The sequence below is a fragment of the Ascaphus truei genome, chromosome 3, assembly GCF_040206685.1.
Source record: "Ascaphus truei isolate aAscTru1 chromosome 3, aAscTru1.hap1, whole genome shotgun sequence".
Classification (NCBI taxonomy): domain Eukaryota; kingdom Metazoa; phylum Chordata; class Amphibia; order Anura; family Ascaphidae; genus Ascaphus; species Ascaphus truei.
This window is the reverse complement of record NC_134485.1, coordinates 243,785,713-243,799,317: the sequence shown is the minus strand read 5'-3', so window position 1 is coordinate 243,799,317 and position 13,605 is coordinate 243,785,713. Positions and strand designations below refer to the sequence as shown.

The 13,605-nt window shown below is 44.3% G+C and overlaps 1 protein-coding gene across 1 annotated transcript in view; it reads left to right on the top strand.

Moving 5' to 3' along the window:
* Positions 1–13,605, top strand: part of LOC142489537 (ATP-binding cassette sub-family C member 5-like) — a 201,817-nt gene that overhangs the window by 44,339 nt on the left and 143,873 nt on the right. The window contains 1 exon segment of the mRNA XM_075590487.1: positions 6,444–6,779. Coding sequence (XP_075446602.1) covers positions 6,444–6,779 — 336 coding nt within the window.

Genomic DNA, 13,605 nt, shown 5'->3' with positions numbered 1-13,605 from the left:
AAGACAACCCCCTTGTTAGCACTCTAAATTACACCTAAAGAAAATCTACTAATAAAGATTATATTGCAAGAACCAGATGCACTGCAGAGTCAAAAAAATTAACAAGATTTTATTGGAATAACAGCAAGACACACTAACTTAAAAACATGAATATACTAAAGACAGCCTAACAAAATATATGTATCAAAAATATATTGGATAAAAGGGGGACTGTTAATCTAGTGAATGAATTCTATTTTACCTCAAAAAAACTAGAATGTGTCTAAATGAATATAAATTGTAACACAAAAGTAGTTTAATATAACCCTTAAAGGTAATACAAAATATTATAAATCCCTACTGGCATGAATGCCTAATAGAGAGATATATGATGGATTGTGGCATGGAGGAAAAGTATATGATCAATGACCCAGTATACAGCCAGGAAAAATAATATATTACCAAAAATAAAGGGAGAAGAGAAAGGCAAACAGGGAAAAAAATGATGATATAAAAATAATAATCATACCCTGCCTAGCAATTCCCCAAAAAAAGAAAACAATGAGAACTGATGCAGCAAACAAAAAAATATACCTATTAATGACATGCTAACAAACAGAGTCATACAAATGGAAAATACAGCAGTGCATAGCACTGCAAGGACAAGTAATGCCCAGACAGCAAAGAGAGTTAATACTCAGCTGTAGCAGGGTTGCGTGAGGCATGTGTCCATCAGATTGTAGAAGGTTTGTTCCAATGTTTGTGCATAGCAGAAATAAAGAGAATCAAAAAATGCTGCAACAGATCCTTCACAAGTCCATCCAAATAAAGATTACATGGGGGCTGTCAGAGAGTAAACACTCAACGCGTTTCACCCGTCGGTGGGCTTCTTCCCGGAGTGGTAAAATTTAAAGTGCAGGCGAGCAGTGTTATATAGGAGGAGAACTTGGCCAGCATCTTCTATTGGATAAGGAAATACTGACAATGCTGCAACTGATTACTTCTCCTCCTATATAACACTGCTCGCCTGCACTTTAATTTTTTTTTAAATCTTGTTCATTTTTCTGACTCTGCAGTGCATCTGGTTCTTGCAATATAATCTTTATTAGTAGATTTTCTTTAGGTGTAATTTAGAGTGCTAACAAGGGGGTTGTCTTTGTCCTTTTCATTTGTGTGTTCTATATATATATATATATATATATATATACACATATCACATGTACACAGACCCACAAACACACACCCCATACACATGCATTCCATATACATATACACACACACAAACGCACTCACCCCATGCAGATACATCCCATATACACACACACCCATCCAGGGCCACCGACTACAGTTTTGCCCGGGCCCCCACACTCACTCAATCCCGCTCCCTCACTCCCGCCCTCCTCCCCTGGCCACACCCACGCACACAACTCCCCCCCACTACCCATACAACCCCCCATCACACAATAATGATCCCCCCTATGCAAAACATCACTACCTCCCAAATACGGACACCACACCCCCTCAGATACAAACACCACTACCGCCCCAGATTCAAACACCCCCCCAGGTGCAAACACAACTATTCCCCTACAAATACAATTACCCCCCCCCCCCAAATACAATTTCAACCTCCATCCCCAAATACAATTCCCCTCCCCCACAAATACAATTACCGCCACCATCCCCAAATACAATTACCGCCACCATCCCCAAATACAATTACCGCCACCACCCCCAAATACTATTACCTCCCCCCAAAAAATACAATTACCACCACCTCCCCACAAATACAATTACCACTGCCACCCCCAAAGACAATTACCACCACTCCTCCCCCCCCAAATACAATTATCCCCACACACACACATGCACAAATACAATTTCCACTTACCTCTGGTTGCTGCCACCGAGTCCCAGCTCTCCCCAACTTCACCCAGCTTCCGGTGCACACCAGCGGGAGAGAGAGGACTGAATGGGAAGAGGAGGCAGCAGCTGGGGAGAACCGGGGAGCAGCAGCTGGGGAGAGCCTGGACCTAGCTGGCCTCTGGTTGCCACTCCCGGCTCTCCCAAACTGCTGCCTCCTCTTCCCACACCATCCTTTCTCCATTGTTGCACTCTGGAAGCTGGGTGCACCCAAAAGGCAGGCTCAGCTTCCGGTGCGCACCGGCGGTAGAGAGAGGCAGACTTGGCGTGGCAAGAGAAGGCAGCAGCTGGGGCATGCTGGGAGCCGGGCCCAGTGGCAGAAACCAGAGGCCCAGCAGCTGGATTTAGAAGTTAAGTCCGGTCTCTGGCTGGGCCCAACTTCCAACACCATCCTCTGGCCGGGGCCCCCCACTGCCACCAGGCCCTGGATACTTGTCCTAGCTCTCCCCAGCTGTCGGCGTTCCTGCATTCACATACATCCCAAATACACATATAGCAGAGAGGAGCCTGCCCAAAGTGCAGCCATTTGAGTTCTGCAGAGCCATCTAATGGCCAGAGTCTGCAGAGAGCTCAGCTGGACACAGCAAACCTGCTTCTTTCTGCTACCAGCTCGAATGTAAAAAATGTGACTGGCCCGGGAACCCCTCCACCCCCCTTTTTCTCCTGAGGTACTTACTGGGGAAGCTACTGAATTTAAATAACCCTCCAGGGGAAACAAAATGGCTGCCAAATCTCTGGCCAGTAGGAAGTTGCAACATCATCGATGTGGCTTCTTATTAGACAGCCATTTAAATCCCCTTTAAAAACCAGGAAGTAATACTGGTAACTCCACCAGTATGTTTTTCAGGAACCGAGACTTCCTGGAGCCGAAAATAGCGCGGTTCTGATCTGGGTGGACATTCCAGTTCCAAATATATATATAAAATAAATAAATAAAAAAAGGCTAGATAGGGCAAATTGCTCCTTTTGAAAATTAAAACCAGCACAAGTATTTACTTTTAAAAGTAATAGGCTATTCTAATTGATTTAACAATTCACTTGGATATCTAACAATTTATCATTAAAAATACAAATTATACTATATAATCTTTAAAAGAGTGTATGCAGTGTGTTCCACAATCAAATATAAACTTGCATTTTAATTGCTGAAATAATAATTCTAAATTACAGGTGTTACCCGAGAGGATTGCTTTTGTGCAGGAATCAGAACTGTCTTTGAAGTAGATATCAATATACAGGCATACCCCGGTTTAAGGACACTCACTTTAAGTACACTCGCGAGTAAGGACATATCGCCCAATAGGCAAACGGCAGCTCACGCATGCGCCTGTCAGCACGTCCTGAATAGCAATACTGGCTCCCTACCTGTACGGAAGCTGTGCGCAAGCGAGGAGACTATAGAGCCTGTTACAAATGCGTTATTTACATCAGTTATGCACGTATAAGACAATTGCAGCACAGTACATGCATCGATAAGTGGGAAAATGGTATTGCTTCACTTTAAGTACATTTTCACTTTACATACATGCTCCGGTCCCATTGCGTAAGTTAATGCGGGGTATGCCTGTAGTACATCTGATTAGCTGCACCTTGAACATATTATGTTGAGATGCAAGAAGTGAAGGAGATGGGCAAACAAAAGACTTGTTTACTTACACCCTTTGTATAACCATTCTTTTGTTTGTCTCCAAGAACGTCATACACCCTTTGTTTTGTAATTAGCATTTAGACCCCAGGGGAAACAGAAGCATATTCCTTAGCAGAGATCAAACCCCTGTTGACCTGGCACCATATATTACAATACATGATGGATCAGGCATTAATAGGAATTCTCAATACATCAGTCACACACACACATTATTTAGTTTGAGTATCTTTCCTCAACCAATCAGAATCCTTCTACATGTTGAGCTATGTCCTTAGAAACACATATAAACCGAGAAATGGTATCAGTTAGTTAAGACAGGAGGGGGAGAGCTTAGAGAGACCTGTTAGGAATTCCGAAACACATAATTTCAGGTAATTTCTTGTGCACATGTTAATCTGTATATATCTGTTAACAACGAGAAAGGTATGCCTGCAACAGATAGATCCACAATAAAAAGTACTGTAAATCAGGTAAAATAAAGCTACAGGTAGAGCTCCTGACGGTGCTCAGGGATGGGAATAATATGTAAACAAAAAGACAGAAATCCCGAAATGAGCACTCAAGCATGTACAAAAAGCATTATAAATTTATTGATAACTACATCATTAAAAGAACAAAAACTTATACTGTATATCTGTGTTTTTATAGCAATGTATCTTTAGATAGGATGAATTGTATTGTTTTGTTAGGTCTGTAATAAGTACAGACCTTATAAGGAAGTGTAATTGTTATATTTGGTTGCTGTTCTAATACATTCTGTTTATTTGATTGAAGCCATCTCTATCGTGTCTATAACTCTCATAAACCAGGGTATACATGGGTATCCTATTGGAATACATATCTACACATCTATTTCCTTAAGTAATAGTTTTGCCAGTATTATTTTATTAATTCTTATAAGGAAGCAATATTTTTATAGATGGATAACTAATAAATGCATCTGTATTTCTATTTCTGGATAAGGCTATAGTTTTCCCAGTTAATTCTTATAAGATAGAGATACTCATATAGATGGATACGTTATAAATGCATCCATATTTCTATTTCTGGATAAGGACGCAAAGAAAATGTAGCTGACCTCCAAGGAAGTTCCTTTTTTTTCCTTTTTGTTAAAGTTCGTAGTCAGTATGTACTTAAAATGTACATGTGCCTAATCACCTTACAATAGGAGCAAAAAGCATGTGTGCGTTTTCCCACAGCTCTTCAATATTTAATTGCATAAGAACTGCAAATACTGTACACTGCCGACACACTTAATTGCAGTGCGGCCAGATCCGCAAGCCGGGAGATTTCCCGGCTTGCTAGTGGCCGTATGACGCGCGGTCACGCGTCTTCGGGAGCCTGCGCCCCCTGCACGCGCGTCCAGGGCTCCCCGAGGGAGCCCTGGTGTCCCGCGATGTGGGGGACGGCGGCAGGGGGTTCCGGGGGACCCGGCGGACCCGGCAGCGGTAGGGAGAGCGCCCCGATCGGAGGGCGCTCTTCCGCTGCTTCGGCGCGCGCCCGTCACCCTCGGGCGCGCGCCAGGCTACTGCTGCGGCCAAGAACGGGCAAATGCTCGAATAAACTTGGCCGCAGCAGTATATAAGTATCTTTGATGTCATTCAAATAAATGGTCTTAATTTCCACATATAAAGAACAACGTTTTTTTTCTCCAAGCTTGCTACATGAGTAATTACGCATGTAGCATGTGATTTCTAAAGAGAAATATGCAAAACCTTTTTGTACTTTCAGTGCTAACCTTTTTCTTAGAATCTGCATTCATTTATTAGTTCGGGAATAATTTTTTTATCCTGTGTAACAGGTTTTCCCCCACCCTCTAGGAGATTACTTTATTACAGGGTGTGTTGTGCGGCATTCCTGCTGATTCACAGAAGCCCTGAGGTTCCGCCGGTGGTAGTGGGGAAGACAGGATTGGCTTTTGGGGTGATAGCTGTTTTTCTCTCACTGGTACAGTGCCTCCATCTCTTGCAGGCTCCAGGAGTGTTGGAGACAATCCCTGCAGGAGAAGCCTCTGATACTCCCCCTGATAGATTGCAGTCTCAGGCAGGAGTATATTTTATAAAACAGAAACTTTATTCTTCATCTCATAGGACACAGCATACAACTGATTTGGCTGTCCCTTCCTCCGGATGGTCCCTGGACTCAACCCTGTGGCTTGAGGCCTCCAGAGTCTATCCCAGTCTCTTCCCTCACCCCCTGATGGGATGAGGGGTATAGTCCCCACTCCCACTCCCCTAAGGAGGGGATGGAAAGTGGTCAAAGTCTGGCACACACGCTTCCTGGGACAGTCTCTCCCAGGGGAGAGAACAACTCACTACATTTGCATGTGCAGCCCCTTAAATACCCTGGGGGAGGGTCCCAATGTCTGAGCCTCTGATTGGACAGAACACAGACCCTAGGCCTACCTCTCCCTGTCACTCAAAAGAGCTGCTTACCGCAGGGGAAAATCTGGATTGGACCTAACACTGTCTGCACTGATATCAGGGTTTAAGTGCTAGGGAGGGTAGATTAGTAGCCAAAAACAGACATGGCTATACCTGCATAGATTTTTTTTCTCAAGTCTAACTTATTTTCTCTGTGTCTCTTTCTCTGTGGCCACAAACATTCACTCCACCCTTCCGAATCAAAGTAGCCATTCTCTAAAACATGTAATGGCTGTAATATTGTCACCTGTCTTTGTGGCCTCCTTCATGTTTATCCCCTTCTCTGTCAGGTGTTCAATTCTAGATGTATTTTTAAGCTTGTTTATTAAATTGTTGGGAACAAAAATTGTTTGGTTATTCTACAGTAAGGGCTATTTGCTTGTTTCCAAACTGAGGTCAGTGATTAAAACAAGTAATGAACGTGTGCTTCATTCTCCGCCATAGATTTGTCTTGCATTCCTTATTTGCAGAGGCTGCTCTTAATGGAAGAGATTGGGACTGGCAGTAACCAGAAAGGGAATTCAGATGACATAATTGAGTTCAGAGGCGCTTACCTATCATGGAGGTCAGCGCCAAAAAACATGGAGACCAAATGTGAAAATAAGCAAACAAAAGAATCCGAAAATATTTTAGCTCAACAAAAACTTACACAACAGGACCTCAAAGAGAGTCCAAGCATAGAGAACGGGCATAGTTTTCTCAACACGATTGACCCCAAGCAACCAAGCCTCTATACTAATGGATTGGAATATCCTGCAATCCATTTGCAACCGGTGCTTCTTAATATCAAGTTCACTTTGCAAAAGGTTTGTATTACAATTTATTGTCAAATGTGTTACAGTTTGATGTATAAGGTTAACATTATAAAAGCAATTGCATTGTCAATGGGTAGGAAAGCTTTCTTTGCTGTGCATGTTTTCTATCGTAAAGTGTTGTGCTTGAATGTTCAATGCATTGCAGAAAATGGTGTGCTGTGTCAAAAATACTCATTCACCCAGTTTCTGAGGTTGGTTATCAGAAAATGATATGGTGCTTTGTTTTAGCTCACAATCTTATTTAATGCAAGAGGTAGAAACATGGCTATTTAAGACCGGATCAGTTGCTATCACTTGTGTTGTGCAATCACAATGTCACTGTCACACGTTAAGGTTCTAATTTCATTACAAAGCAGACATGAGATTAGTTATGGGAGTAAGTAACACATTAATTTGCTACTATTTATTAAAGCTGATTATTATTATTTTTGTGTGCTAATGTTTTTTTTTTTACATGATATGAACTGAAGGTTTAACTGGAGCTGAACCTTGTTACTAACAGGTCTAGAGAGCCCTTAGTTCAAGAGAAGTGTGCAATTTGTGTGGATTTTGACATTGGTCTTTCATTGGTGGGTGACATTGGACATTTCATGGACATTGGTGTGACCCCTGGGACCATGTTGAATTATTTTTGTAAATGTTAGACAAATATGCTAGCATGCAAAGAGCACTACAGCCCTGCAGGAAACCCTTGGTTCCCGTAAAGCTGCCTTCCTATGATTCACACAAATTTTATTCAGTAATTAATATATATATATTGTGACAAACGGCTTACTCCGGGGCTCCGCCGTCTGTCCGGGACTGTTAGAACACGGTCTTTTAGAGTAGGTTAAATGATGAGACGTCACGTACTGTTCCTTTAAACAGGCTATGCCTGGTTTATTCAGTCCCAGGCACTGAGACTGCCACAGTTTAAACAGAAAACAAAGCCAAACAAAAAGCTGCTCGTCTGAGCGATAACTTAAACTTAGATGTCCCTGACTCAGAGTTGGAAGTGGCTTGTCCACTTCCACCAACAAAATAAGTACCTTTGCAGTCTTTAGACAAACTAACAGAATGAATGAAGCGATTTGGGAAAGAGGCTTTCTCACCCCTCTGCAGTTCAGCAGCCTTCCAGGCTCTTGGGCGGGGCCCAGAGGAAACAGGAAACAGGTCTTATATACCTGAACTCTAATCAGCATGACAGGTGACAGAAAACAGGCAGCAGACAAACTGTGGAATGGAGTGCCTGTACCACGAGGCTGCCCTGTTCAGCTTAGACAGGACAGAAACTGTTCAGTATCCTGGGAGCCCTGTATATGGAGTTTATTACCAACCCCTGGTTTCTGTCACATATCCTCCCCCCCAGCTCAGACCTCGAGGGGTGAGCGACCATGGATATTAGGGAGTGCATCCTTGACAACCCGTCGGCATTGCCATGTTTGTGCCCCGACCTGTGTTCCACAGAAAATTTAAAGGGCTGTAGGCTTAGGAACCACCTGGTCACCCTAGCGTTCTTCTCCCTATTTTGACACATCCAGGTAAGGGGTGCATGATCTGTGACCAATCGGAACTTTCTCCCCAACAGATAATACTTGAGTGTCTCTACAGCCCACTTTATTGCGAGACACTCTTTCTCGACTATGGAGTAATTTTTCTCCTGGGGATTTAGTTTCCTACTTAAATAAAGGATGGGGTGCTCCTCCCCTTGAGACTCCTGGGAGAGTACCGCCCCCAGCCCTACCTCAGAAGCGTCGGTTTGGACTACGAACTCTTTGGAGAAGTCAGGTGTGACCAACACTGGTTGGGCACAGAGAGCTTCTTTCAGGCTTCTAAAGGCCTGTTCGGCTTCGGGGGACCACTTTACCATTAGCGGTCCTCTTGCTTTTGTGAGGTCGGTTAGTGGGGTTGCCTTAGTTGCAAAATTGGGAATTAACCTCCTATAGTAGCCAATTAACCCCAAAAAGGTCCTTACTTGTTTTTTTGTGACTGGCCTTGGCCAATTTTGTATCGCCTCTACTTTGAGTGTTTGTGGTTTGAGTAACCCTCTACCAATAGAATACCCCAGATACTTGGCCTCCTCCAGACCAATAGTGCATTTAGCGGGGTTAGCAGTTAGTCCAGCAGACCGAACTGCGTCGAGCACAGCTTGGACCTTTGGAAAGTGGGACTGCCAATCTTCACTATGGATTACCACATCATCCAGGTAGGCGGCAGCGTACCGAACATGTGGTTTTAAAATTTTATCCATCATTCTTTGGAATGTGGCGGGAGCTCCATGTAAGCCAAAAGGCAGCACCTTATATTGAAAGAGGCCGTCTGGGGTTGAGAAGGCTGTTTTTTCTTTTGCCCTTTCTGTGAGGGGAACCTGCCAGTACCCTTTTGTTAGGTCTAGGGTTGTGAGATATCGGGCTTTGCCCAGTCTCTCTACAAGTTCATCCACCCTGGGCATAGGATAAGTATCAAATTTTGACACCGCGTTTAGTTTCCGGTAGTCATTACAAAACCTTGTTGTACCGTCTGGCTTTGGGACTAAAACTATAGGGCTGTTCCACCCACTTTGGGATTCCTCAATTACGCCTAGTTTTAGCATTTTTTTAACCTCTAAACTTATAGCCTCTCTCTTGGCCTCTGGGATTCGGTACGGTTTAAGGTTAACTCGGACCCCCGGTTCAGAGACTATGTCATGTTTAATTACGTTAGTTTTACCTGGCTGTGTAGAGAAGATTTCTTTGTTCCTTCTCACTAAACTCTGGACCTCTCGTTTCTGATGCACGGACAGTGTTTCAGCTATGCTAACCTCTGGGTCAGTTTCTTGATTCTCTGACGGACCTGGGGGTACTAGGGTTAACAAGACCTCTCTATCTTTCCAGGGCTTGAGTAGGTTTATATGGTAAATTTGCTCAGGTTTCCTCCTACCTGGCTGCCTTACCCTATAATTTACTTCTCCCACTCTTTCCAAGACCTCATATGGCCCATGCCATTTAGCAAGGAATTTACTCTCCACGGTGGGAACCAGAACTAGTACCCTATCACCTGGAAAAAAAATTCTGACCCTAGCACCCTTATTATACGTATTCCTTTGTGCTTCTTGAGCTTTCTCCATGTGTTCCCTCACTATGGGTAGGACTGCAGCAATGCGGTCCTGCATTTGGGCAACATGCTCTATTACACTTCTGTAAGGGGTAACCTCGTGTTCCCAAGTTTCTTTGGCTATATCCAGTAAGCCCCTTGGATGTCGGCCATACAATAGTTCAAACGGGGAGAAGCCTGTGGATGACTGGGGAACTTCCCTAATGGCAAATAACAGGTATGGTAACAAACAGTCCCAGTTTTTCCCATCCTTATCGACCGCCCGGCGTAACATGCTCTTTAAGGTTTTATTGAACCTTTCCACTAAACCATCTGTTTGTGGATGATAGACTGAGGTTCTGAGATGCTTGATTTTTAGGAGTTTACATAGCTCTTTTGTTACTTGGGACATAAATGGTGTTCCCTGGTCAGATAAGATCTCTTTAGGAATTCCGACCCGGGAAAACAGAAGTACTAACTCTTTTGCTATGTTTTTAGCAGAGGTGCTACGTAGGGGAACTGCCTCCGGATATCGGGTAGCATAATCTAATATTACCAATATATGCTGATGTCCCCTAGCAGACTTTATTAGGGGTCCTACTAGATCCATAGCAATCCGGTCAAATGGTACCTCTATTATGGGAAGGGGTACCAATGGGCTGCGGTATGCTTTGAACGGGGCGGTGATCTGACATTCTGGGCATGAGGAACAATAGTTTGTAATTTCTGCCAGAACCCCAGGCCAATAAAAGCTTCGGAGAACCTTTTCTTTTGTCTTTTCCACCCCTAGGTGTCCCCCCAATGGATGACTATGTGCGAGGTGTAATACTACGTTACGGAATGTCCGTGGTACCAACAATTGTTTAGTTGTAACTGATTTTCTTTTATCAACCCGATATACTAGGTCGTTCTCTACCTCGAAGTAGGGGTAAGCAAGTGACCTATCTGGTTGGCCATGAGTACTATTCTGGTCCCGTATATTTCCCCTTGCTACCGCTAATGTGGGGTCCTCCCACTGGGCCTTCTTAAAACTCCCAGGACTGACCTCTAGGTCAGCGAGGGTCTTATCCTGTACTGGGGTGGTAAGTGCCTGATCAACATCTTGATTTGGGGTATTCCCTACCAAAGTAGTGATGGGGAAGGGAATTTCACAGCACTCCTCCTTTTCCCCTTTCTTATTTGGGCCCTCGTCAACCTCCATTTCTGAAAAAGGGAAAGGATTTGTTTCTTCTAACACTTCGTTATGGTCTGCTATTGAACTCTGGGCGCTATTCTGAGCTGGGGACCACATTTTTAGAAAATGGGGAAAGTCGGTCCCTATTAACACATCATGTGCCAGTTTGGGTACAACACCCACCTTGAAATCTAAAGAACCAAATTCTGTTTCAAAAAAACCATCAACAGTGGAATATTCATGATTATCCCCATGTATACAACAAATTGCCACTCTTTGTGAACTGTTTACCTGTTTCTTCTTAATGGGCAATAGGTATTCGGACACTTGTGTGACCATACTCCCAGAGTCAAGAAGTGCCCGAACCCTCTTACCATTAACCTTTACAAATGCCCACAGATGGTTATTCAAGGGGTCCTCTGGGCTAGGGCCCATACATTGGGACAACAGCGAATAAGGTTCCACGCTGTTGCATTGCATGGGCTCATCATTTAGTGGGCAGATTTTTGCTGTGTGGCCCCTCTCATGACAATTTACACATTTAGGTACATAGTCTGTGTCCCACTTAGAGCCTTTTCCCGGCTCCCCATGTTGGCTATTGCCCTTAGTGTGCGAACCACTGTTGCTGGTGCTGCGTGAAGGTGGTCGCCGCTCTTCAGCTCCCCTTAACCCCGGTACCCTTTTACCGTCTCTGGAAGAGTCCTGGAACCTCGGGTAGTGGGGTTGCTCCACGACTGTGGGTTGCGGGTGCTCTCCTGCTGCATTGTACCTTTCTACGAGGGCCACAAGCTCATCCGCATTGTGGGGGTCACTCCGACTGACCCAATGGCGTTAGGCAGAGGGAAGTTTCCTCAAGAACTGGTCCATGACCAACCGTTCCACGATGTGGCTTGCTGAGTTGATCTCGGGTTGTAGCCACTTCCGGGCGAGGTGGATGAGGTCATACATCTGGCTTCGGGTGGCTTTATCCATCGTGAAGGACCATGTGTGAAACCTTTGGGCGCGAACAGCCGTGGTTACGCCGAGGCGGGCGAGGATCTCGAACTTCAATTTTGCATAGACGTTAGCTTCGGCTGGCTCTAGATCAAAGTAAGCCTTCTGGGGTTCGCCGCTTAGGAAGGGTGCGATTAGACCAGCCCACTCAGCTTCTGGCCATCCCTCTCTCTGTGCCGTGCGTTCAAACGTGAGAAGATAGGCTTCCACATCATCCGAGGGTCCCATCTTCTGAAGGTAGTGGCTTGCCCTGGTCATTTTCGGAACTGGGGCTGCCGCTGCCAGTGGAAGGTTACTGATAGTCTCCCTCAGGATCTCGAGTTCCTGCTGTAAGCCCTGAGCGAACCGCTGTTGCTCCTCTTTCAGCAAGCGGTTTGTCTCTTGCTGGTTTGCATTCGCCTGTTGCAGGGCTTCATTCGCGTCTCTCTGGACAGCGACATTGCGTACCAGCGCACTCACCACGTCTTCCATCTTGTTTGGAGAGAGAGAAAAAAACCTTTTTTTTTTTTTCTTTAAAGTTCTTTAACCCCCAGACCTTTTAGTGTTCTGCCCGCATTCTCCACCATATGTGACAAACGGCTTACTCCGGGGCTCCGCCGTCTGTCCGGGACTGTTAGAACACGGTCTTTTAGAGTAGGTTAAATGATGAGACGTCACGTACTGTTCCTTTAAACAGGCTATGCCTGGTTTATTCAGTCCCAGGCACTGAGACTGCCACAGTTTAAACAGAAAACAAAGCCAAACAAAAAGCTGCTCGTCTGAGCGATAACTTAAACTTAGATGTCCCTGACTCAGAGTTGGAAGTGGCTTGTCCACTTCCACCAACAAAATAAGTACCTTTGCAGTCTTTAGACAAACTAACAGAATGAATGAAGCGATTTGGGAAAGAGGCTTTCTCACCCCTCTGCAGTTCAGCAGCCTTCCAGGCTCTTGGGCGGGGCCCAGAGGAAACAGGAAACAGGTCTTATATACCTGAACTCTAATCAGCATGACAGGTGACAGAAAACAGGCAGCAGACAAACTGTGGAATGGAGTGCCTGTACCACGAGGCTGCCCTGTTCAGCTTAGACAGGACAGAAACTGTTCAGTATCCTGGGAGCCCTGTATATGGAGTTTATTACCAACCCCTGGTTTCTGTCACAATATATATATATATATATATATATTATTTATATTATTTATATATATATATATATATATATATACATATACATATATACATATACATATACATATACACAGTGTAACCTATACATTTGCTCGCCCCGGGCGAGTGGTTTTATCCCCCGGGCGAGTAAATATTGGCCCAAGCAGCACATGTTTGGTACTAGGTGGCGAGTAGATTTTTTTGTGTGGCGAGTATATTTTTTGGTGATTTGTCAACCACTGCATATACATATACATATATATATATAGTGATACCGCTGTCACATTGCAAGATCTTGTGTTACACCACTTCACACCTTCCCTGTGTATGCTCTAAGCACAACTGGTCATACACAGTTGGACAGACTTCACTCGCAGAGTCTGTTATTTCACTACGGCTGGGCGGGCATTTTAAATTCCAGCATTTATTTTCAAACCCATAGTTTCCACTGC